At 47.4% G+C, this 27,247-nt stretch overlaps 1 protein-coding gene across 4 annotated transcripts; it reads left to right on the plus strand.

Moving 5' to 3' along the window:
* On the plus strand, window positions 1-26,344 carry LOC144150111 (amine sulfotransferase-like). Of its 4 annotated transcripts, XR_013318436.1 has the most exons (3): window positions 1-237; window positions 327-475; window positions 8,138-8,425. XR_013318436.1 is itself a non-coding variant. In XM_077681930.1 (2 exons), the coding sequence occupies exon 2, from the start codon at window positions 24,980-24,982 to the stop codon at window positions 25,925-25,927; it is 948 nt and encodes a 315-aa protein (XP_077538056.1). In that variant the 5' UTR covers window positions 6-237; window positions 24,955-24,979; the 3' UTR covers window positions 25,928-26,344. The 4 variants fall into 4 exon arrangements, 2 of the variants coding, with proteins under 2 accessions (XP_077538056.1, XP_077538055.1); XR_013318435.1 differs by lacking the exon at window positions 327-475; XM_077681930.1 differs by lacking the exons at window positions 327-475; window positions 8,138-8,425 and adding an exon at window positions 24,955-26,344 and having other exon boundaries at window positions 6-237.
* The last annotated feature ends 903 nt before the right edge of the window (window positions 26,345-27,247 follow it).

The raw sequence follows: 27,247 nt of genomic DNA on the forward strand, positions 1-27,247 counted from the left end.
AGTATCCTCTGCCTGCTCACGCCACAAGTCCCGTTGTCGTGGAGGGCCAGCTGCGTTCTGCTTCGACACTCCAGGCACAGCGCTGCAAGCCCATACGTTTTACTTTGAGTACGTGCCTTTCTAATTTGATGCAACTCTCGCGACAGTGTACATCGGCTTTGCGTAGAATCCAACCAAGATTCAGCAGAATAGCCAATTGTTCACCGAAAGCAAGTTTTAATCAGTTATCTTCTGAAGGTAAGAAAAACATGTTTCCACGCTCATTTACTGGAAGTTGACAACTCATGCACACTATCTAATAACTCCAGTTATACCATTTATTACAGGAAATTACGCAGTTGAAAATACCTACTTACACATTTGCAAGAGGGATGAATGAGGGCCTCTCAGGAGGCGGCGGAAGTGATGTTACAAATTTTAGTTTGCCTAAAATCAGCTACTGCGTTCGGAACTTCCTGGCGGAAGTGTAACCTTTGTGAGTACCATCATCCTGCAGTACCGGCTTGATTTTGTGGCTTTGATCCACGGCTATTTTCAGTGTACAAAAAAGGAAGTGTCAGCATGTTAAGCTGCCTATTGCATATATTTGTCAGACATATCATTAGAAAGCCATACTTCCCACCATTCGAAAACGGAAGGGGGGGACTAAATAACCATATTGAAACAGTATTAATTAAACTCCTCGTAAAGTTACTACCTGCGCGGTGCCTTTAAAATAACTAATCGCGCCTGCAATGATACGGCGGTGAATGTACTCATGATTTGACTTGACTTCTCCAAAATTCTGGAAATGCGCACGCGGGAACAATGCTCTTTTTAAAGATAATTGACTTGCTTGGATTAGATGAACGCCGAACAATCGACATTCGTTCCTTTCGAACTCTCTGGCTACCGCTAGCCCCACACTGCACGTGATCGTACTCGTAAGCCACTGGCCGACATAGAACAAGTGCGTCACTTGTTAAGAATTGAACGCTTACACAGAAATAATGCTGCCTGGCAGATGGATCAACGCCTACCTCCTACCCACGAATTGCTAGTGACAGGTCCAGCGATACATTCATGGGTAACCCGTAGGCAACGAGAACGGTAGGTGGAGAGTAAGACCAAGAATACAGAGTTATAGATTCGGGGAAAGGGGGGAAACAGGTCCAGATGCTTTGACATGAAGCGAGTGTAGGCGGAGGGGCAGAATACGAAGGGAAAGGTAACTTTCTCAGAAAGGGCTCGGAGTAGCTTAAAGGTGGAATAATGGGATACATTAATGGGAGCTTCTGTTAGGAGCTTATGGTAGAACAGGCCACGGCCCTTGCATACTTGTGAATGTAAAAGTATGCAAGAGATACTACTGGGAAATTGCTGCAAAATATCCTATCCAGTTTTGACAAAAGCGATTTTTTATATAGCGAGGAACCGCAGTGCCCAGACGAAGTCCAGAATTGCGCAATATTGAGTACAAGCGCTCAATAATAGGAAAGGCTCTGACAACACGGAAACTGGAACCGCATAAAAACAGCATTGTTTATCTCTATTAGAACTTTGTTCCAGATATCGCAAGAGAACATTGTTTAACCCATAAAATATCTGATGAAGATGAGTGATCATATTCCTTTTTCTTCACATCAACACGCTCCCTGCATTCCAGTCATGAAAACCGAAAGCTACAGAGACATCGAAGACATAAGGATGCATTCTCTCTGCCACGAAGACCTGATACGGTCCCCCTGCCTTACAAGCCACGACCCGACGATACATTTATCGTCACCTACCCCAAGTGCGGGACAACGTGGATGCAGTACCTTATCCTCAGCATCCTCTCGATTTGCCACCCTTCCAAAACTCTAACGGACTACATGCTGGCGTCTCCTTACCTTGAAATGATGGGCGCCGAGTCTGCCGAAAGTATGCCCAGGCCAGACCTCATCAAGACGCATCTGCCGTTCCAGAAGAAGCCTTACTCAGAACTAGCAAAATACGTATATGTGACGTATATGTGACGTATATGACGTATGTGTGAGTGAGTGAGTGAGTGTGAGAGGAAAAGAGGTTCCCAGCGTGCACCACATATGTATCGCTGGGAAAGAAAATGAAAGGGAGGTGGTAGAAATATTGGTTGAGGTAGTGGTAGAAAGGAGGTTGGGGCAGGAAAAGGATGGGGTAATGGGGAACAGAAGATAGATCTACCGTTGTGTGTCGTTCTGCTACCAACTGAAGAGCTCTACACCTAAGTGTGCGGAGGAAGTTTCATACGACAAGTTCCATGAGTTTGTTGTGACGCCATCATCATCATCTTCACCAGCGTCACAATCATTTATCAGCGCTATCAGCCATCTCGCGCCTAGAATAGATTCGGCACACCTCGGGAACGGCACCCTTGTTCTACGCGCCTCGTCCTGTCCAATGCACAACCAACGCAACCGCAGTAAACGTGGGCTCGGAATCACCACCTCGTCGCCCGCCCACAAGTTGGTGACCCGCACAAGCGGCTTCGCCATGGAATCGCATTGCTGCTTCCCCAGCCTCAATGTGCATAACGACTCCCAGAGCTACTCGGGCTGATTCCGTTTGGATATATTCGTCGCTACCACACCGCGTGGTCCGTGATCCAGGAGAGTCATTTCCATGTCAACGACATCCAGTCCAAGGAAAGCAGGTACCTCGACCCTTTAGAGAAGTCACTTGCGGACCTCACTGAGCGCATCCAGCTGCCGGCCCCAGGCTCAAGTGCATACAACGATATTAAAGCCGCTCTCCTAAACCCCTACGCTATAGGAACGCCTTTGTCTACACCACCACGCCTTCCAACACCATCCGTAGATTACACATCGCCGGCAGGTCTACCTTCGCCTGACCAACAAACGAGAGCCCCGACTACGACTTGCGGCACTTCCGAGTTGGCGTTTCACTTAGTCAACCCGACGCAACAGTATGGCGCAGTCCCACACGTTGTTGTGTCTGCTGCATAAACCCACCCAGGTGTCAACTGCTTTCCGCTAATTACAGGAAACTTCACCGCCTTAGCCCCACGGCACGGATGAGAAGGATCTTTCAGACTTTTCTCATCCTCACACACGCGAGCCCTCACCCCGTCACCGGTTGAACAGCTTAAAGCAGTCAACAACCGCTCGAGATCCTCGGAAGTGCAACTTACACTCGAAGCTGATCACACTGCACCCGAGAGGCCTGACACCCTGGCTACAATGGAAACACCATAGAAACAATTGCGGGAGAAACGTCCCAACAAACGTAGCCGAAAGAAGAATTTCTTGTCGCTATGCAACCAGACGCGCCACAAAAAGGTCACCCCACATCGACCGATTCCCTCCTACAGAAGAGTATTCGCAATACGGGGTCAGAGGCGCTCTGATCTCCGACCCCGGGTGAAACCAGCACAAGTGCACTGCACGACAAGAACCTGAGACACCGGTAGATTGAGAGACGCTTGTCATTGGCGCCCTCCGCTGCTCCATCTCTCACGGCGCGTGCGCAAGTTGCCCAGTCAGTGACGCATCCCCACAGCTGAAACCACAGCGCAGCCAAGCCCGAACTTTGGCCGTCAGTGTTCAGCATCACGCTTGATCTCGTCGCTGTCCTTCGAGTTACCCCAGCGGTTCGCTCCGCCATCCATTGTAGCCGTCGCCCCACATCCCGCAATGCCTCCGCGGCAGTACTCCCAGCCTCGTCCACCAGAGGTTTCCCCACATCCCGGACGCTACCTCACTGACGACCCGGACCGTGCCGTTTAGTCAAACCCTGCGACTTGAGCATTGATTGCCCATGGACTCTTCCTGACTGCGGACAAATTGTACATAGCTGTCGATATTACTCATGGCGATCAGGACAGCCCTCTCCACAGTTTCATGCCGCTATGTACATTCGGCATTTGTATACCCAACCGAACTGTCGCGCTCCTTTCCTGCGCAGGCTAAATGTCCCTCGGTTTTTTTTATCGCGCTGCGCGCTAAGGGGGGGGGGGGAGCCCTGAGGTGACGCCATCATCATCATCTTCAGCAGCGTCACAATCATTATCAGCACTATCATCCAGCTCGCGCCTAGAACAGATTCGGCCCACCTCGGAAACGGCACCCTCGTTCTACGCGTCTCGTCTTGTCCATGGCACAGCCAACGACACCGCAAGAAACGTGAGCTCGGCCTCACCAACTCGTCGGCCGCCTACAAGTTGTTTTTGTTCGACAAGCTTTCTTACGTGCGGTACTTTGATCATTTGCTTTCATGGTACGAACATCCAAACGATAAAATGTACTCTTCTTCCGAACAAATGAAAACAGACCAAAAGTTCTGGACTGTAAAAATTGCCGACTTTATAGAAAAAGTACGCCGATCGACTACGACAGGACAAAACTTTTACGGGCAGAATTAGAACCGTCAAGTTTCGAAAACATGGAAAGTGCTTTCAACGATAAGATTCAAACGGTTTAAAGGACCTCCTGAGCCTGCCACATGACAGAATTATCAACTTTAGGGAAGTCTACAGGCAAACTGTTGCGCAGGAGGAGGAGGATGTGCACGAGAAAATAGACAACATTTGCAAAGGAATCGTCGGTAACTGGAAGGCACATTTTACTCCCCAACAAGTAGAAAAGACGAAAGCATGGATAGCTGAGAAAACAAGGCGCTCGGACGTGATGGGGCTGTGGGAGAATATTGATCTACCCTGAAGGAGTCGGCGCATTCATGATTTCATGCAAATAATCTAGCTCCAAAAAGTGCTGTTGTTAGAGTTTTCACGGCGCGCTTTTCAAGGTTAAACTCAGCCACCTATTGTAATGGCTGCGGTATTATATTTACTTTTAAGGTAATAAAAGAATTGGCGTGTGGTTAATACATTTACAGAGATTTGCCTAGATAGCTTGCGTTTTGCTGCCTGCATCTGCAGAACACGGCGGCATCACTTTGTGTATTTCCGAGGAGCGCTCTGTGGATCACGTCTTCGTCTCTACACAATTCCATATCGAGCACGTCCTCGAGTACATTCTACCAATGTATGGAGGATTGGGGCGGAAGAAAAACATCCCTACCCAAAAGCTATCCCAGTGTATTTGAAGTCAAGGGTCTGACGGAAGCCCGTCTGGTTGGGCATGCATTTTGATGAAAGAGACGGACGCCGACAACAATTTAGTTGAGTTTAAAAGAAGTAACGTTTCCGAACTTGGCCTCACCTTTATTACGGGACCTGTTCCCGACCCAAGAAACTAGTGTACACGGTGGAACAGGCCATCTCTCTCGTAGAGCCCTCACTCCATGACGAAGTTCGTACGTGCCGTCAGCGTCCTCTTCAATCTGTGCGCCAAACCAGAGCTATCCTCGATGGCCGAAGGTGAACGCGCCGCTGTGCGAAGCCTGTGCGACAACGAGGAAATTGTTGTGCTTCCCCCGAACAAGGGCAACACCACCATCGTCGTGGACGTTCAGGAGTACAGGACCAAAGTGCTCGCCTTGTTGGGCTACGCTGGCACCTATGCAAGTCTTGAGGAGGACCCGACTCAGCACATCCAACGAGAACTGCAGAAGCGCTTGGCTGACGTCTTCCACGCTGTACCGCCTCAGCACAAGGGGTTTATTACAAGCTCCTGTGCCGAAACGGATCACCGCGAGCAATACCTGCCCTGCCCAAGCTCCACAAGCCTGGTGTTCCTTTGTGGCCAATAGTGGACTTACCCGTTCACCGCTCCACAGGCTCTGCGGCTTCCTGCATCGCGTGGTTTCTCCACTCGTCGGAACCAGCCCAGCCCATCTCCGCAACAATGAGGACTTATTGAAAAGGTTCAAAACATTCAGCTCGACGTCTCTGATACTATGGTATCGTTTGTCGTAGTGTTGTCACGGGAAGAACAACACGAGAGCTATCGGCCCAACCTCTGAAGGAGAAGACCCAGTTAGGTGGGCTCCCGCATGGCCGACATCATGTATATAACGTAAATACATCACTCGCATCTTCCGTGGTTTATTTCCGGTGTCCTGCCGCCACGTAACATGTTTTCGTGGAGGTAGTGGAGATCATCTCTATCCTGGCCCCAGCTTCGCTTTGTCTCAGCTGCTGCAAATCGCTCAAATGGTCTTGGACCGCGTCGGCCCGCCCCAGTCCCGGTGTGCCATCGACTCACCATTCCCTAGCCCCGTGCCCCCAGCCTGTGACTTGTCGAGACCGAACGACGTGACCAGCCGTGATCTGAACAGAAGACGATGCTGTTCCCCTGCCCTGAACTCCGGCGCGCCTCCGAGCCCTCTGGATGTTGCTTCACTGCGACAGTGGACCTTGTTCTTTTGGGGCCAGTGCTCACCACGACGAATCACTCTCATCTGTGGCGGCGAGGACTCCCTTTTTCCTCCCATCACGCATCGTCACCGCATCTGTACATTCACTAACGCCTCGACCGGGACGGTCGCTTTTGACGATGGGGATGTGTCAGGGGAAGAAGAAGACGAGGGCTATCGACCCAACCTCTGAAAAAGAAGAAAATCCATCTGGGTGGGCTCCCTCATGGCTGATATCGTGTATACCGGGTGTTCCAGCTATCATACACGAAGATTTAAAAAAATAATAATGGCATAACTCGAAGAGAACCTATTGCATATTATTAGCAGTACAGTGGAGAAGCGGTTAGCATTTTTTCGTTAATCAGACTTTACTAAATAATAGTAATAATGATCTAACTTCAGAAGTACTGTCCAAATCACTAAATTGTCAATGAGGCATTCGTAGGAACTCACGAGGGGCATCTAACTACGGTATTTTTAGCGGCGAAATAGTTGCGTATACATTTATTCTGAGTGATAAAGAACACCCGCTAAATATAAAAAATACCACGTGACGGTGCTTACGCGCGCATCGTAAAGCAATGCTCTCAAACAGGCTACCTCTGAGGTGGCCAGAATTAAATTATCAAAAGAAAGAAGAAATCGCGACCTAGTTTGTGCCTTATCAGTACACGCTTCCCGAGAATCTTTCTGTTGCTTGTCCTTCCATGCATGCCATTATCAAAGTGATGTGCTGTCTCTTCGGGCGGGTTACAGGCGAAGCAGTTGTTTTCAATCAGCCTATTTGGAGACTCTGCTTTACAATGCGCGCGGAAGCGCGCATTGCATTTTATCTATCATTGCAAAGGAGGTCTTGTTAAGAGTGTATTTACCCGAAAGCTCGAACTTAAAAATAACTGCTCAGAATCATGCCGAGAACGTGCTGTTCCACTACAACACTGAAGCAGTAGCAAAGCATCATGGGGTTTTAATTTTTAATAAAATGAATTGAAGTGCCTAGAAAGGTTTTGGCGGAAAGGTAGCTTTTGTGTGGCTCTAGCATCTTGCGGCCTTAATGTTGGCCATTGGTCCTAATGTGGGAAAATTTCATATTTCACCAATAAACGAAATGTCATGACAATTAGATGCTACACACGTTAAAATGTAAAATGCTGGATTTACAGACTTGTGTTATTTTTGCGTAAGAGGGGACCAATAATATATTGACCAAGAACAGTTTGTCAACTGCTCCTGGGGCCATCATTATCATGTCACCTCTAATAGATATGAAAACAAACCTGGAATTGTCACTCGTACACTAGGTTGGTGTCTTGACTTGGCCACTTCAAGCCATGTAAGATGCGAACGCATCAAGTATGACGCTTTTAACGAATGTCTGGCATGGCCGGCCGAACGCGAAATATACACTCTTCCTACTAGCCGTTTAGATTTCCCGTATGCGTTCCAGTATATAAGTGGTTTACCACGTAGGTCTGGTCGACAGTATGTCTCTGTCTGATATGAAATTACTGGGTCACTCCTGATTCCCAATAACACACCAGTGAACCAACGCTGTATGTTCGGTGGGTCAGTGGATAGTTTAAAAATAATATCCTCTGCCACTTCATCACTTTGCAGTGTAAAGGCTTCGAATAACCTAAGGTCTTGCCTAATGACACGTATATAAGTGCACGCCTGCATTCCTCACTAGGACAGAATCTGGCAGGTCTGATAGTAACCTCCCGTAGCCAGAACAGTCATTGCCGGTTTTGACTACAGTTTCAAAGCATTTGATAGGATACTTTATAGTTAATAAAACATGTGATGATGATCAAGTAATTATCGTGATTTGTTCACATTAACCCTGCTTGTATTACAGTCATGGACATCGATGCGTACAGAAGGATGGATGGCTTGTGGAAGCACTCCATCTTCCATAAATACCTGATACGGTCCCCCCGGTCTGGCATGCCATGCCCTGATGACGTATTCATCATCACTTACTTCAAGTGTGGACCATATGGAAGCCGTACCCCATCCTCGCAATTCTTTCGAAACGCCACCAACCCAAAATAGTAACGGACTCCATGCTGGCGTCTCCCTACCTTGAGATGATGGGAGCCGAATCAGCCTAAACGATGTCCAGGCCAGATCCAATAAAGTCGTATCTCCCATTCCACAAGAATCCTTACTCTAACAAGCAAAATACATATATGTCATTCGTAACCATTATGAGTTATGTCGGTCGTTCTACTACCACCTCAAGATCATCACTCCGAAAGGGCTACAGAAGATTTTCTTGATGAGGTTCCATGAATTCATTTTGTCTGATAAGTGTTCTTACTGATCGTACATTGATCACTTGCTGTCGTAGTAAGAGCACCGACATGATGAAAATGAACTTTTTATGTACGAAGAAATGAAGACAGACACGAGGTTTCAAACCACCAAAATTTCTAACCTTATTGAGAGAAAGTATGGCAAAGAACATCGTGATGACGAGACTGTGACAGGCGGTATTAGATTTCCTCCGTGCATGGTGCGTTCAACGATCAGTTGCAAACGCTGTTATTGGACTTATTGAGCCTACCTTCAAATAGAATGATCCAGTCCATGAATGTGTAGCAGGGGAGGATTGCCCACCAAGTTTAAATGCACGAAGAAATAGGATTCGATCGCAAAGGCATAGTCGGAGACTGGAGCACTCACTTCACCGATGACAAGTTTGGAAAGAGAAAAGTGTGGGTTGTTGATAAATCGAGAGACGCTGACGATATCGTGCTGTTGGAGGACCATGATGTACGCGGACACAGCCTGCGGTTTGATGTTTCAGGTACCTTGCCGAGCTTGCGTAAAATTATTGCATCAGTATTGAGAACGCCCTTTGTGCTCCTACATGTTTTTTTTATATACAGATACCCCAGGCTCTTCTCGGGCCCATGCATTAGGAAACACAAAGAAATACATCGACTGAAAGTCACCATTGCGGTTCAATATGGTTGTTGTCGCCGCTACCTTCTTAGAATTCTCTCCTAGTTATAAATGAGCAGTTCTTGGATTCGCCTTCTTTGAAAGAGTGTTTGAGCAACGTTGCTTGCGCGTTTTATTGCGGCATATGATCGCGGACGAAGGCATTATCCCCCTTTGGATTGTGAATGGGCTCCTTACGTGAAGTTTCCGACTTCCCATAAAATTACTCAGTTTTGACGCAGGTTGTTTGTCATTTTACGTGTGCATGCGAAGTAGTAGGCTGCAATATAAACACCGCCGCGCTGAGCGTGGTGGCGTTCAATTAGAGGAAAGCATACGGTGCTTGACCACAGAGTTGGTTCCGTCCCCATTCTCGCTTTTCTAGTAAGTCTCTTCGGAGGAACACTATTCCCAGGAACACTTGCTATTGGAATACTGCCTGAGAACTTTCGGTTGTGCAATAGTGATAGTTTTGTTTAATTACTCTTTGAATGAAATACAGCTGTTGTATACCACAGCTTACGAATGAAGCTGAAAAATATTTACTTGCCTCCTACATAAAGGTTTAGGCCTGAAGACGAGCATTCGCACTTTTAATATTTCCGTCTGAAGTTCTTCGTTTTGTATAAATGAGTAAGCGAGTGCAGTGGCATAACGGATGATGCAGGCCGTCAAGTAAACGGCTGGAAATGTGTTCGTCCACATTTGAGACACTATCCGGAAACTTTGAAATATGTAAAATAGCATTTGACGTAGTGTTGGCAACTATCATTGCTTTTTTTACATTTAAAGCGAACTTTTTGTGGCTCGTATTATGTGGATATTTTGTGGGCTTCAACTAACCCAAGACAAACATATGCACTGCCACGTTCTTCCAAAAACATATCCGCTGACATAAATAAAAATACAGTGCGTTGCTTTTCCGCATCTGACCCGGCAGTTGCGCTGGCAGCAACAAAGTTCTGGCTCTTCGAACTCCCTTACTAACTACAACCACGTGTATAGAATTACCACGTACTACATTCGCTCTGTGTGCTTACCTATGCTAGCTTCTCCTGAATATTTCCGCCATCCTCGCTTGACAAAAACTAAGCCAGTTTGTAGTGAAATTATCAAAACATTGATACACTAGGAATTAAAACACTGATAGCTTTCGTCGCCTGTGTCGTTGCCGCTGCGCTGTTCTACGCATCCTTCAGCAACGAAGACTCAACCAAGCAGAACCATGTACATATATCATATAACACACAAGTATTTTCGTCCATTACCATGGGTGGGTATTAGCGGCAGTGCCGGCAACACGCTGTTGCCTTACAGAAAATAAATTTCCCCGCATTTCCCCGAGGGGAACAATGTGAAAGTGCGAATGCAGGAGTTGAATTTGTGCGGTTCGGTAATGTTCACGAAAGAGAGATCACACACACACACACAACTACAAAAAAAGAAAGATGCATTTATTTACAGACACCTAGTTGTGTTGTCGTTGTACTTGATTGCTAGCGCGGATCTCAGCTTTGAAATTTCGTTTCAGTACTCCTTTAAGCGGGTACATTAGCCCTTCTCACGCCCGATTCCTGGCCAATCCCCCACGTGGGTATGTGCCATGCACAGACACCTATTTGCGTTGTCGTTGTACTTGGTTGCTAGAGCGGGTCTCAGCTTTGAAATTTCGTGTCAGTACTCCTTTAAGCGGGTGCATTAGCCCTTCTCACGCCCGATCCCTGGCCAATCCCCCACGTGGGTATGTGCCATGTCAGCGGCCAGGCAGCGCACGCCCATCTCCCCCCGTTGGCAAGGAAGACGAGGAGCGCGCGCACCCGCAGCTGTTGCAATGTGGACGGACGGCGGTCACCGGAATTCAGGGTCGCTTATAAAGTGCATTCGCACTTAAAATGGCTAATTCAACACAAATTCCCAATGGCAGAACTCTCGCGAGAGCTGCTTCCTGTCTCTATAAAGATTGAAGTTTTATACCACGAGGTGGCGGGCGCTGCATTTTCTAAAAAACATTCTCTACAGAAGATAACGTAAGCTACTAGCTTCCCTACTTTTAAAATGGCTGCCACATTTGCGACAGTTCGACTAGTATAGCCGGCATCCGGTAGGTGAAAAGTTTTGTAGATGAGAGAGAGGCAGAGAGAGAAAACCATTAATTGTGCTATAGAGGTCAGCTCTGCTAGCGGCAGTGCTTGCTACTCCAGATGGGGATGATTACAAGCAGTGAAGTGAATGCGTGAGGTTTGTAAGGCTGCAATTATTCAGAGAGAAAACAAAAGTTAATTAGACATGGTACGCAATCAAATTCAAGAAAAAATCTGTAAATAAAATAATGTAACAATAGAGCGAATGGTGCCCAAAAAGCGCAGAGTGCCTTACAACAAAATGCAGAAAACGCGTACGACGCAAGCATGCGCACAATGCAAGAATTGCAATGTTCTCTTCAGTCCAGAATCCCTTAAAAATGCAGCAGAATTTTGGTCCCTAAAAATATATGATTGATTTGGCCCCAGTGTCCAATAAAGTTACACAACTGAAGCCTTGCTCACCGTCGTACACGAGACAGGCAGCTAGCCGCTATTGCTCACGCAGGGGCAAATCACGGGCATATACACAACAAGTGCTAGGTATTCTCGCGCACGGCACCAATGGGGCACAGTGGTGAATCCTCCCACCTATTCTGTCTTCGGGTGTAAGCAACGTGGACGAGCAAACGATGCAGTACAGCTTCAGACGCTCTGGATAGTTTGGGTGGAACATGGAATTTTCAGAGAGGGTCAGTGCCATGAAGAGGTCGATATCCGCTGCGACGGTCTTGAACACTACATCCAGTTGGATAAATAAGGGCACAACCATCCTCGCGAGAGGAAGGAGGATGTGTTCTGTTACGTAGAGAGTGGCCAGCGCTAGCGCCTGCATCAGATGTAGTACTTCCGTCTATTCCCGAATGACAGGCAGCCATTCAAGCCCGATGGGATGGACCGGGCGCAATACCGCTGTGTGGATTTCGCTGATTTCGCATACAAGCTGACTGCAGTGGCTGAGCAGCCTTCTTAGAGCTTGCAAAGCACCCCGTGAGACTAAGAAGATCACCAATCGCCGGGCGTAGTGTGCACCAACGAAATCAAGGGCAACCCGCACAGCCGCTACGTCAGTCGCGGTCGGGGATGCTTTGTTTCTGAGTTTTTTTTTTCAGGATTGTGCACTGGACCCACGGAATCCACACGCCAATGGCAGATGATTCTGCGGTCACTGAGCCATCCGCATAAACGCGCGTGTGGTCCGCGTACGTAGTAAATGTATATTCAAGAGGGCAAAAAATCACTATGGCTGCGGGAATAGAACTAGCCATTTTTGGCACATTCGAACAATTCCTTTCCACATTTCGAGTTTTTTTTTGTGCTGATTGTGACAGCCCTAAAGTTTCTAATTAATCGCAACTCACTGCGTTGAAAAAACTGTGTTCCCTCCACTCTACAGAATATTGGATTAGAAAGCTTTCGCTTAGATCTAAAATTTCTCGCGTACGCTCACTCTAGTCAGCTGTGGCCATGTGGTAAAGATAGGAACAACGCCAACCGTTTCTATGTTAAGCATTATCGCATAGTTTGCTCAGGAAACGCATTCCAATTAAGCTTACTTGGAATGCAATAGAAAATCAGGCGTACCTTTTGATGCAACACGTTCTCTTAATTTGTTCGAATTTCTGTCCGTTGTTGTCACGCCAGATGGGTATTAGGTTGGTAACATGGAAACTAGTGTTTTATTAAAATGTTTACTTGGCGTGTGTGCGCGCTGCATGTTGCTGTGTAGTTTTTTTTATATTTTAGGGCATTCTGGAATGCTTTTTATATTTTAGGGCATTCTGAAATGCTTTTATGCATCTTCTTTCCTTTTTTTAATTTGTTGTGCTTATTGGTTCATTCTTTTCCTAAATTTCATATTGTTGTTCATGGAACGCTGATGTAGCCAATTAGTTTCGATTTTCCGGCTTCACCTAGCCCCTTTTGCTAATACGTAAGGGTCGGCAGCGGGTAAATATAAATTGTTCCTAAATAACACAATAGTCCAATATGCAAAGCTGGGAATGTTTGCGGCTGTGGAGCTCTGTTGAAATTGAGCACGCAATGTTTTACGCAGTTACGATTATTACATTTCTGGTTATCATTCCGTGATAAAATTGCCTCGTATTATAACTGCAGTTACCCGAAATTCCCTCAAAGGGCCCCTAAATAGGCTTCCGAAGGTTGCCATTTCAATCGCGCAATCACTAGAGTAGCCCTTCACTACAACGTATGTCAATTATTACACCTCTGCCTAAAGCAGGGACCGCAAAAACACGCAACAGAGATCCTTAGTTTCCTTCCTTGCTCACCTGCCGCTTCGTTGCCGCCACACTGCCGCGCTCTGACGTGCCGTAGAATGCTTGTGACGCAGGCTCTATGACGCACGAAACACTGAACAGTAAGGCGTCGCTTTTGGTGGGCCCCTTTAAATGGTGTACCCAACCAGCGTTCCCGGCTCGGGGGAAACACGGGTGCCCGCGGTGCTTCTGCACCGGCGGCATGGCGTATCTCAGTAGAGACGACTGTAGATCGTCGCCACCCGTCACACGAGCTCAGCTCAGTTTGTAGTTTTACTCAGTCGTTTACAACGTGTGAATAACGACTGACAACACGGAGCGTCCCTGCAGCTGGAAACTCCCACTAGACGCGCAACCACGGCAAGCATCAGGCTGCAAAGTCCGCAGGGAGCCCTCTCTGTGGTGCATGTACAGTACTGCATACGCGGCAGCAGCTAAAACTCGTCACTGCCCGCTAGAGCGGAACAATTGTGGAAAATCAGTTTATAATTGTGTGAAATGGGGTGACAGTGCCGTGAAATATTGCGCTGGGGATCCTCGTCGGCGCGGTCTCGCAAAGCAGTGCCTGGGTAACTCCGGCGATGCCAAGCCTTTTTTTCGACCTCGAAGGGACCAGTTCGCCGAGAAAGGGCCGCATGCAGAACCGCTACCGGGCCGCTAGTCATCGGTGCCAATCTTCAATTATTGTCCTGGGCGTGCATGTTGAGTTCGGAATCTCTTCATCTGGCCTCGAAGCGCTCGTTTCCGCTATTACGAAACTAATGTGCTTTCGCGGCCACGGACGGCACCAGGAGCCGTTCGATGCGGGCCGACCACCGAAGAGCCCGCTGAGCGGCAGCCGCTGTCGTACGCCGAGCTTGGCTGGCGTGTGCTAAAAGAAAGGGAAAAAAACGCTTGACGTACTACAGAGTGGAACCAATGGCTGCGCGGATGTCGAACCAGCCCTGTTTCTCAAAGCGGATTTACGCCTGGTCGGTGGCGTTACAGCTTCCACATTGCTTTGGAGGCGCGATCAAAAGATAAGTGTGCCAAGCCTTATTCCGGGCCATTTTTATTGGACGATAACTTGACTAATACTCAACGCTTTTAAACCATTTTTGCGGGAGGTCGTTCATTGAATAGTACTCTAACAAATGCGCACGTAAAATTGAAACCTTTTGAACCATGTATAGGGATTACTTAAAACTAACGTAGAACTGAACACAAAACCACAATGACCAAAATTCTACGTGCAACAATGTAATGTGGCGTCTCGTAAGTACAGTTTTAGTGGCAAAGTTTAGTAGAATTCCCAACGCAGTTTGTCCATGCAAGCGGCGAAAACCAGAAGATATGAAAAACAAACAAGGCTCAAACAAGTCAGTTATTGAGACACGTGCGCACCTCGTTGGCTTTACGAGACAAACATGTCAATATTGCATTTAAAATCGCCCACATTAAGCTGCACCTAACAAGTGCCACACTAAGCAGCTGTTTCAAGTCGACAGTTGCACTTAGCAAATGTCCTCACACACCCCCCGTGCTCGAAGTTATCGCCACGTGCTGACCAACGCAAAGGACTTATCCACGCCTTACTGCTGTTTTGAATACAAGTGTTCTCGATTGTTCATCCGGTTTCCTGCTGCCCATTCGGTGACAAAGTACTAGTCTCATTCAAATATTCGGTGCATTTTCGCTACTCCCAGTTACCTGCAATTGCACGCACGCACTTAAAAGAGGTCGACAGCCATACCTCGTGCTCTTCCGCGTACGTATAAAGACAGCGGACGCTTAGCGGGATATACACCTGTCCACAGGTGTACAAAAGCACAAACACAACAAAACAGGGGATTCGAGAAATCCTGTGTTCAAGTCCTTCAAAATCGTGGTGCAGGGCGCGCATCTGGAGAAGTAGTACTGGTGTGTCTAGTATATTCGAACAAAAGATTGTATATATCTCCGTTGAATGTGCAGGCCGCTAACTCATTAGGCCACAAAGACATTTTTTAAAAGAAACAAAAACTGGACAACAGAAGAGTGAGCGTTTTGAGGCTTTTAGAGATGAGGTTCATGGTCCCCAACTCGGTTGCATGTTGTTACAATAAAAGGGGCTCAGACGTGGTATAAAGAAAGTTTTTCCCGCGTTGTTTGGAGCTCTGTAGTGGTTCAGCTTTTTCATGTCATCGTGATCGCACAAACCACCGGTATTACGTTAAGGGTGCACAGTTAGGTAAACAACAAATATCATTTGAAAGAATACTACTACCCATCTGAGCCATATTTTTCGAAGTTCCAGTCCTAATCTCCCGGCTTACCTCATTCTTCAGCATATTCTGTGCAAAAAAAATGTCGTAGTTCTTATCAGGACTTTATTTACAAGTGGCGTGACCGGTATTCATTACACAACGCGCAATGGGAAAACTGGCCAAAAGTAGGCCGAGACAAATTTGGATGCACAAGTGGCCAACAGACCACGTGCTAGCCACTTCAAAAACCTATCCTTCGCAATGAAGAAGTTGTATAAAGAATCATGTGCTACCAATATCTCGCCATGATATCTGTATTGTTCCTCCCACAAAAGCACGCAAAAGGAGCAAGCATTTCTAGTATCTATTTTTGGGTGCCCTCGGCGACGCTTCGCGGCCTTGTCATGCCTCGTGTGTTTATCGAAGAGGTCAATGGTAGGATTCGTAACCAAAGACACGCCCCTATCCATCCCCTCACATCAGATGCGAGGCCTGAATAGCCAAGAGACGAACTCAAGGCCTCCTGCTTAGTTGTTGCGTACATACGAATGGACTGTGTGAAGAACTTGAGAAGGACTTGAGAAAAGACAGTCGTAACGAAAGGTCTCTGTGAGGTAAGTAAAATATTTTTTACTTATCTTTTTATGTTTTGCTAGCGTTGAGGATCCTCAGACGCCTTATGGTGCCTAATATTTCATGCCTCAAATTTCAGTAGTTGCAAACTCTTTGGAACTTTTCGGCGAAACCTTCTGGTTTTTTCGCCTTGATTTTCTGATCAGTGCGTTGTAGCTGAACAGTGATAAACGTGTGTAATGCTCTTTCATTCTCTGTTTCTGGATGTGGGGGTTTGTTTAGGTCAATATGAAACTGTTTAAAAATGTTTTCCTCTACTTCTACTGTGGTAGCGCGCGTTCCGTTGCTGGCGTTCGATTGATCTCTACTGACAGGTAGCCGAAAAGTAATGCCTGCATTATTAACTTATTCCAATATTTAAAAAAAATCAATACCCAAACAATTCTTGATGCAACAAATATATATTACCGATTTATCACCACGACTATGAGCTCTATCTTCAAAGAAATTCACTATATGAAAACTTGTTTTGTGCTAAGTGTTAGCTTTACTCTGCGAATCGTTTATGCGTGGATACGACATACTCGGTACGGAATAATCACGTTTCCCAAGCCGTGAGCATGGTGTATCAGACAACAACTAGAACAATAATAATACTAACAATAATAATATTACTAATATGTTTTAGACGAAGAAGTATCATCACCAGCCTATCTACGCCCACTTCAGGGCAAAGGCCTCTCTCATGGGTATTCAGTTACCCCGGTCCTGTGCTAACTGCGACAAATTAATCCCCGCACACTTCTTGATCTCATCTGGCCACCTAACATTCTGCGGCCTCCTGCAACGCTTGCCTTCTCTAAGGAGTATATACACCGGAGTATAGACACCGGCAAAATGGTCCCACCACAGGCAACAGGTGGGCTACGGTGGCGTAGCGCGGGTGTAGCGTCCATCACTACTGACGGCAGTACTCACTGATAGCGATAACTGAATACAGAGAAAAAAAGCAAACGAAAAGAAAAAAAACATCAAAAAAAGGAGCAAGAGAAAGCAAGCAGAAAAAGGCAAACACAAGAAGGTTTCCTATAAACTGAGAAAAATAAATTGTATTTTGCAACAAAATGTATGAGAACGCTAGCTTGCGTTTGTTAGTCATTGTTCATTTAGCAAATTCTCCACTTGTGTTACCTAATTTATATGAAAGTATTGCCTGGTCGAAAAACCGAGTTTTACTGATTTCGCTGTAGCAATACCGATGTGTTAGTGTCGTAACAACAGCGGCATACTTGGCAGATCAGTTTGTTTCGGAAGTATTTTATTCGTGTCTGAACCCACTTAACACACCCAATAGCGATTTTCGATAAGCTCTGCTAAAACTGCACTGTCTGGATATTTCAGAACGGTAACAACGTGCCGCTGTCATGGGGAAGAGGAAATTGTCCTTCCTTGAATATAACAGAACTAGACATCCAAACAAGTTCTCAGTCGCGCTTGCTTGCAAATATTCCAAAAATAATTTGAATTTAAAGTAAGTTTGAAGAAATGATCTGATAGTTATTGCAGTTTTAAATAAATCAAAATTTGTCCATCATGTTTATAGGCGGTAAGGGTAGGATCACGTTGTCCACCTCCCGCATATTTGTACAATAGGTAAACATAAACCGCTATGTTGTTTTATTTTTATCTGTAACAAAAAAAAGAGTTTTGTGTGCACTCCTTTTTTGACAAAGCGCAAATGTTTGAAATATTCTCACGGATCCAAAGAGGACGCAGTTGTCTTGAAGGAAAACACGTTTATTGGAGCGAACTTGTGCTCCCCTAACAACTCAAAGAATACACAGATGGTGAAGCACCGGTCAACAAAGTGACGTGTGCGGGTGAGCGTCGGCGATTCGGATGTCGCGGCGTAGGCTGCGCGAGAATTTATCCTTGGGTGCGAGTGTTTTTAGAACCGTCGTATTACATCCAGAACAAAGAAGATTATTCTAAGCGGTTCACGTTAGTTCGGAACGCTGTTCCCATCAGAAGAAATAACACCTGCGGCATACACAGAAAGAATTGAAAACGCGCTTCCCTTGCAACACAGATGTCACAGACCAGCGCAGCCGGGCGGTAAAAGCAACACATAAATAAACAAACCCAGTATATAGTTCACGCATTACCCCCACCCCCCACCCCTCTAAGAGTGCATCGACCCGATGCTAACGTAAGCGACCGTACGAACAGACAACAACAAAAAAGTCCATTATCATGCCCCGTAAGGTTTCAGGTGAACCACGCGCACGACTTCAGCTAGAGTGCGTCGTCGTGATGTGCCGGAATCACAATCGGGGATCACTTCTTAGGTAAGTTGGCCAACACGTCGTAAAATCCGGTTGGGTCCAAAATACCGTCGCAGAAGTTTCTCACTGAGTCCGCGTAGTCGGATTGGAGTCCAAACCCACACACAATCGCCTGGGTGGTACTCGGCGTCTCGGCCTCGGAGGTGGTAGCGGATGGCATCCACCAGCCGCTGGTCCATTGTACGAACTCGAGCGAGCTGGCGGGCCTAATCCGCACGCTGAAGATATCCTTAGACGTCGGCGTTGGGGAAGTCGTATTCTACGTGCGGAAGTATGGCGTCAAGCATCGTGGTCGGCCGTCTTCCGTAGACAAGCTCCAACGGTGTCATATGCGTAGTTTCTTGGATAGCCGTGTTGTACGCAAACGTGACATTCTGTAGCATTTATGTAGAATGTAGACGTATATAGAGAGCATATCCGAAATCATCTTGTTCAAAACGGTCCTTTCGTCCATTCGTATGGGGGTGGTACGCCGTCGTTTTTCGGTGATCCGTGCTGCTGTAGCGTAAGATCCCTTGCATCAGCCATGCTGTGAAGACCGTTCCGCGGTCCGTGATTCGGACTTCAGGGGCGCCATGACGCCGCACAAGTTGGTTTATAAAGAACTTCGCGACTTCTTGTGCAGTCTCCCTCGAACGAGCGGCCGTCTCTGCTTATCGCGTCATGTAGTCTGTAGCTACGACAATCCACTTGTTCTCCGATCATGATGTAGGAAACGGCCCCAGAAGGTCCATTCCAATCTGCTGGAAAGGCCTCGATGGGACGGCGATCGGCTGCAGAAGTCCGGGGGGTCTCGTAGGCGGCATTTTTCGTCGCTGACGGTAATGGCAGCTCCGGAAGTACTGGTTGACGTCGTTTTAAGGCGGGGCCAGTAGTACTTCACCTTTATTTTTCCAATTGTGGGAGCTGTGCCGGGATGTCTGGAAGACGGGTCGTCATGGCGCGCTTTCAAAATTTCGTCACGGAGGTCTGCCGGGATGACAAGAAGATAATTTGTTCTCGTTCAGGGGCTGTAATTCTTCTTCACGAGGACGGAGTTTTTCAGGCTGAATGCGGGTAAGTTGCGTCTGAAGGTCCTGGGCATGGCGACGTTGCATCCTTGGAGGTAGTCGATCATGACTCGTAGATCGCGGTCGGCGCGCTGCCGGGCGGCCAGGTCGCTCTCAGTCACGACTCTGAAGAACGCGCTGTCTTCATTTTAGTCTTGTGGTGGTGGGTCGACGGCGTGTGGGACAGGCAGTCGGTGCCGGAGCGTTTCCTGCTGGATTTATAGACGATTGCAACGTCGAACTCTTGAATGCGCAAGCTCCACTTCCCAAGACGCCCAGCGGGGAACTTCTAATTTGCGAGCCAACACAGCGCATGGTGGTCTGTGACAACCTTGAATGGTCTACCATAAACGTATGGGCAAAATTTTGAAATCGCCCATATAATAGCGAGGCACTCTTTCTCAGAGGGTGAGTAGTTTTTTTCCTCCTTCGACAGACCACGTCTTGCATAGGCGATTACTTTTCCGCAACCGCTTTGCTTTTGGACGAGGACGGCACCCAACCTACATCCCTGGCGTCCGTGTGCATTTCTGTTTTGGCATTTTCGTCGAAATGAGCGAGCACGGGTGGGTTTTGCACGCGTTTTCCCAGCTCGCAGAATGCTTTTTCTTGTTCGTTTTCCCAGCTGAAAGGATTGCTATCTTCCGTAAAGCGTGTGAGTGGCTCTGCAATGCGTGCGAAGTTTGCGACGAAGTGCCTTTATTATACGCATAGTCCGAGAAATCTTCGCACGTTCTTCTTGTCTTTCGGCCTTCGGAAGTTCGCAATGGCTGAAGTTTTTGCCGGGTCAGGTAGGACTCCCGCGGCATTGACGACGTGGACCAAAAACTTGAGCTGCCCATACGCGAAACAGCACTTCTCAGGCTTCAGCGTTTACCCCGACGTACGGATGACCTCGAGTACAGACTCCAACCGTGCAAGGTGTTCGTCGAAAGTCCAGGCGAATACCACAACGTCGTCGGGGTATACGGGGCAGATGTGCCACTTCAGGCATGCTAGCACCGTGTCCATGACTCTTTGAAACGTTGCTGGCACCGTGCACAACCAAAACGGCATCACCTCGAAGTGCTATAGGCCGTCCGGGGTAATAAATACAGTCTTCTCTCGGTCTCTCTCGTCCACTTCAGTTTGCCAGTAGCCATTCTTCAGATCCATCGATGATAAGTACTTCACGTGGCAGTGGTGGTCGAGGCCACCGTCGATTCAGGGGAGGGGGTACACGTCCTTTTTGATGATTTTGTTCAGTCGCCGGTAGTCAACGCCAAACCTAAATGTGCCGTCTTTTTTCTTCACCAGTACTACCCGCGCAGCCTGAGGGCTTTTCGATGGCTGTATTATGTCGTCGCTGAGCATGTCGTCGACTTGAGTCCGGATGGCTTCCCGCTCGTTGGAAGAGACGCTTTCCGGTGAGTGTCGGGTAGGTCGGGCTCCATTTTCGGTTATGCTTCGCTAGATGTGTCTGACGTAGTTTTGAGTTCGGGCACTCAAACGTTTTGACCGTCGTTTTGACGGTTGGGCTCTGTGCGTCGTGGTCGTCGTCTTCTCAGCGGCAGGTTCGGTCATGTCGGCTAACCGTCGCGCCGTGTGGTTGTCATCGTGTTCAGAAGTCACGTCCGGGTTATCGGGTCGTCGGGCTGAGGGCACGTTTAGAATCATCGTTTTCCGCGTTCCGCGAATTGTTGCGTCTTTGGAGGGTTTTCATTTTTCCGCTGTCGTGCTACTTTGCCTCCAGATGTTCCTGCTTTTAATTTCCTCCGCATGGGCTGGGGGACCTTCCTCGTGCGAAATCAGCATTACTACGGCGGTTGAGCGACTGGTATGGGTATGGCGACGGCGATCGGTTGAATCGGGCTGGTCCACGGCTTGTGTTGAACAGGTATTCTTCGATCTCTAATGGGTGCTGGCCGGGTCGGGGGCGGGTTGCGTCGACGGAGAACCCTCGCAAACCGAGCCTCTTGTAGGGGCAGGGACGGTAGATGTGGTCTGCCTCTCCGCAGTGGTAGCACAGCGGACGAGTACCGGGGGTTCCCAATACACCCGTCTTCCTCGGGTTCTGGTTTTTGGCTACAGGGGGTCGTGCAAGCCACAGTGGACGGCGGTACGGTGGGGCTTCTTGACGACGCATTGGATCAGGGCGGGGTCGAGGAACAGCCTCGGAGTAGGTCATGGCTTGTGGTTCGCGGGGCGCTTCCGACGGCATAGAATTTCGCAGTGCGTTTTGGACTTCTCGGATTACGTCGGTCAGGGAAGCCACTTGAGGTTGCGGCGCCTTTGGAAAAAGCTTCCGAACCTCCTCCCTGTCCACGGTTGGATGATCTCGCTCAATGTATCGGAGCTGACAGTTGCGGCACCGATGGTCTCCGAGAACAGCGCGTTGAGAGGGCGGTCGTACTTCCTCGTTCGAATTTCTAGTGTTTTTGCCATCGCGGCAGCTTCAGACGCGAATTGTGCCACCGTTTTAGGTGGCACAATTGCTGTACTCCTCGCATGAGAAATCTCAGTTTCGTTTCCGTCATTCCGGGTCCGCACGGCGAAATAGTCGCTTCATTTCTTCAACAAAGGTCTTGACTCCTTCGTGGGGCGCTGCGTTAGAGTTTCAAGCAAAAGCGCAGCTGGCACTTTTTTCACCACGGTAGTGAAAGTCTTAAGCAAATCGCGTTTGAATTGAGTTCAGTCGGTTAAAGAGCTCTCATTGTTCTCGAACCAAGTTCAAGCTGCATCTTCGCAGTGAAAGAAGACATGCCAGAATGTTTGTTCATCGTCCCACCTGTTGAAGATTCGGACGCGCTCCCGCTTCTCCAACCATTCTTCGGGGTCTTCAGCTGGGGCTCCCCGGAATGAGGGTGGTTCCAGGGCCTGCTGCAGGACGATGAGAGGAGTGGCTTGTTGCTCCATAGTGCTGGTTGCAGCGTTAGTTCCCTTGGCCCCTTCTGGCAGAAGACTGAACTTTGGCATTAAACCTTGAACTCTGCGGCTGGCTCTAGTTAGACTGGCTTGGCGGCTTCCAGAGGTCGTACGGAGCATTTAGGGTGCTTACCCAGCACCTCTACCAGATGTCACGAAGCCTAAGATGACGCAGTAGGCTTGAAGGAAAACACGTTTACTGGAGGGAACTTGCGCTGCCCTAACGACTGAAAGAATAAATACACAGGCGTCCAAGCAACAGACAACAAAGTGACGTGTGCGGGCGAGCGTCGGCGATTCGGATGCCGGGCCGTCGGTTCCGCGGGAATTCATCTTTGGGTGCGAGTGGTTCTGGAACCGTCGAATTACATCGAGAACAAAGAAGATTATTCTAGGCTGTTCACGTTAGTTAGGAACGTTGTCCCTATCAGAAGAGATAACACCTGCGGCATAGAAAGAAAGAACACGCGTTTCCCCTGCCACACAGACGACACAGACCGGCGGAGTCGGTCGGTAAAAGCAATACATAAATAACATAAATTAACAAACTTAAGGCATGGTTCGTGGCAGTATCGTCGCCGCATCGGGATCAGCAACATTCAGATGCGTATACCAGCAAGTTTCAAAAACCAGTTCAGTGCCTCTGCGATGACACAAAATGTCAAGGTATACTGCTTGAGCGAACAAATAAAATTCTGAACATTTTGTCACGTCTACATAGCAGCGTTCTTACTTTTAAGACATGCGTCTGGAGATAAATCTCTTTGTCCACCTTCGGGACACTAGCCGGAGAGTGCTTGAAATAAGCAAAAGGGGCCTTTTAACGCAGTATACTTAGTATATTTGTCGGCCTTTTTTACATTTAAGTTGAAGCTCTGTGTGGCTGAGATTCAGTAGATTTTTGGCGTATTTTAGCTAACACGTGCACGCAACAACCGAGCTACCTATACAACGGAAAACTTCCAAGCATGCCATGTCACGTCTGAATATATCGTTTGTTCTTCTACGAGCATTGGCGCGTTGTACAGTGCAAGGCATTTCAAAGTTTTCTGTGGTTTGGTACTTTGTTTTTTGTGCTTTTCACGGTTTTTGTGGTTTTTCCCTAGCTTTAAGTGGACTAGTAGCATTTTTTCGTTACACATCTCCCTTCTCTTTTCGTCGAAACGGTGAGATTACGGATAGTACGAACCCCTGAACGCAGTGAAGTCGCATATTTCCCAATGTAGAGGAGGTTTAGAGACTGTAATCAAATTATAGTGCGCCGGTACGCCACCATGAGCGTATACGTCCACCCCCGATTCCAGACAATCTACAGGGATTGAATGCCTTCGAGGAACAGGTAGTCGCAGCATGACATCCTGTAGTGTTCGTACTTTTGTTAAAGCTTCAGTCTCGTCAACTTTCCTTGTCACCGTCTATCTAGAGGAAAAATGCGGGAAGCTCGCACTAACGCGTATTACTTGAATGTAGCAAAGCTGTACGTAACCTTCACGACCAACACGACGGTTTAAGTCCACCAATGCAGCCAATTTGCTTCTTCTTCGCTGCTTCTCGAGGCACGCGGCTAACGCTGAAGTTTTCCTTTTCGGTCCATATTTGCCAATGTCTCTAAGTGGGTATGGTTATCTTGAACAACGTGCACAATGTGCTGGAGCGCTCGGAACTTTCCTGGTATTTTTAAATGTGGACGCCTTTTCGTGGCCAATGCTGGCCAATCTCCCTGAGTGCGTATGCTTGGCTTCAAGTGCGGTCAAAGCCACAGCGAACGCTGGCGATTTTTTATTTCGCCAATATTAGCCAGTCCCCCTAAGTTGGTCTGCTTAGCTTGACGAACGTGGACTCCAGGTTGGCAGACCTGAACGCTCCTCATTTTCTTGGTATTTTTAACAGGGGACACCGTTCACTAACGGTTTCCTCAGTAGCTTCGCTGTTAATGCATCTCCCCCCCCCCACACAGTAAAGCAAACAATAACGTTTTTACACAAATTCGGAGTAACAAAATGAAGGTGATAATAGCCGTCCGTAAAAGTTCAAATCGAGCTTTTTTTATGAAAGTGAGACCCAAATAGTGTGGTGGTTTTGCAACTTACAAGTATAACGAAACTTACATATATATTGCGATAATAAATTGACAGGAATGAAGTCGCGCCTTGCTGAAATGTTAAATATAAAATTTCGTCATAAATAATGCCCTCTTATAGGTAGCAATCGCAGTATCAACATGTGGTCGTTGTTCATAGTAGGGAATGTTTGCCCGTTTCCATCCTCAGGTACCAGTGGCGGAGACGGATTGCCATGGAGCCCGATTGCTTTCGAGACGTGGGTGGCCTGTGGCTGCACTCTTTCTTTCAAGAAGATCTTGTGCGGTCGGCTCTGTCGTACAAACCCCGAAATGATGACATGTTCATCGTCACGTACCCGAAGAGCGGCACAACATGGACGCAGTACCTCAGCCTCAGCATCCTCTCGAAAGGGCACCCACCCAAAACGCTAACTCACTTCATGTTGGCGTCTCCTTACCTAGAAGCGATGGGCGCAGAAGCTGCTGAAAAAATGCCTAGGCCCGGACTGCTCAAGACCCACATGCCCTTCCACAAACAACCTTACTCGGAACAAGCAAAATACATATACGTCATACGCAACCCTTATGACGTATGTGTGTCCCTCTACTACCACATGAAGAGTATAACGCCGAAGACAGTAGAGGACGTTTCTTTTGGAACATTCGTTGACATGTTTTTATCTGGAAATGTTTTTTATGGTTCCTATTTTGACCATATGCTTTCCTGGTACGAGCACCGTAATGACCCAAATGTCCTCTTCTTCACATACGAACAGATGCACAAAGAGCCAGAATTCTGGGCAGTCAAGATTGCCGACTTTTTCGGCCAAGAATACGGCAGAGAGCTCCGCAACGACCCGTCCTTGCTGCAGAGAGTGTTAGATGCCTCCAGTTTCGAAAAGATGCAGGGGGTTTTCAACGACAGGTTCAATACGATTATTCAAGACCTCTTGGACCTGCCTCCAGACAGGGTAATAAAATCTATGGAGGTGTACAAAAAGAGTGTAGTGCTGCCCGTCGAAGAAATGCACGAATATGCAGGCTTTATTCGCAAAGGAATAGTCGGTGACTGGAAGGCCCACTTCACTACTGAAGAGATAGAAAAGACAAAAGCATGGATCGCCGAGCGAACCAGAGGTTCGGATGTTATGGATCTGTGGAAGGACGTTGACCTACCCTGATGTCCTTTTGTCTTCATGAATCGTACATAGCTAGACTACCGCTCTAAATGTCTCAATTAATACCGGTTACATGTGATTGGCTTTCGTTTTAACAGCTTAAGTTACTATAATTCATGGTAGCTCTTATATTTAAAAAAAAACAGCCTTCACATGTCCAGTGAATATCGTACTGCAGCAAGGTTTGCTCACTACCTGAGTTTTTCTTGTTTTTAGCATTTCCTTTTCGTAATAATTTGGCTGGTTTATGTCCGAGCGAAAATGCACCTTATTTGTTGCTTTTCACCCACAGGTTTTTTTTGCTATTATTGCCGTCTCACGCTTGACTCACTATGCGGGCGCGGTTCAATTATTGTTGTTTTTTCCATTCCTTTTGCTGGCTGTTTTGTGGTTGGCCATTCTGCGCGTACACGTCTTGAGGGCACGAATGGGTGTCGGAATAAAGACTTTACTTTACCACTGCACTTCCAGTGTGCACGTACGTACCATCGTACTCGAAGTTTTATTTTGGAGCCACAGCAGCAGAAGGCGTTTGCTGGCGTCGTACTCGCTGGCCGAAAACACCGGAATTTTTCAGCAGGTCTTCGGCTGACCTATATGAAATGGCGTCCTTGGTGGTGCCTCAGCACACGCCCGCGAAATTGCTCTGTTAAAATGTGCAATAACATTGTCAGAGCTTCACATACCAAAAATGAAGGCAATGCAGATTATCAGTTTTAGGAGCCTGAGTGCCATATCGTGCGAAGTGTTATGCCTCTTCCAAGAACGTGCGACATCTCCAAGGAGCCCCGCTACCAGACCTCGTCCTTTTTCATACGGCAGTTCCGCATCGAGGCTCTCACACCGGCGCTCCGCCGGTGCATTGACACCCGCTTCAGGCTTTGCAGGCTGTCTGAAGTATGTGTCATTAGTACTCGTTTTAGTATTAGCAGTAGTTATTACTAGTAGAGGTAGAAGTAGTAGATCAACGTTCCTTTAGAAAATACGAGGTTCGTTAAAGGGGTACACAGAAGAGGTAAGGAGAAAATGAGACCTATGAAGTAGCAATGGCACGATATAAGTGAACTTCAGAGACTAGCAAACTGTATGTTTTTACCAAAATAACCAAAATTATCAATTTTTTTCCTACTTCTCACAAGAGCGAAAACAACAGAGGTTGTCCTATAGGTGTGTTTGTACCTATGGAGTAATCACCCTTACGGTAAAAAAAGCAAACGACGGGTTGATCAGCAAAAGTAATTCATAAAACATCAGGAAACGTATTGCCCAGCCCAGAAATGATTGAAAATCATGAACCCTGAAATGAATGAAAATCATCAGCCT

This window comes from Haemaphysalis longicornis, unplaced genomic scaffold (genome assembly GCF_048455015.1).
Source record: "Haemaphysalis longicornis isolate Haplotype H1 unplaced genomic scaffold, Haemaphysalis longicornis Haplotype H1 scaffold_8, whole genome shotgun sequence".
Classification (NCBI taxonomy): Eukaryota; Metazoa; Arthropoda; class Arachnida; order Ixodida; family Ixodidae; genus Haemaphysalis; species Haemaphysalis longicornis.

Coding starts and splice junctions, on each gene's coding strand:
- LOC144150111 (XM_077681930.1), top strand. CDS start 24,980: ATGGAGCCCGATTGCTTTCGAGACGTGGGTGGCCTGTGGCTGCACTCT.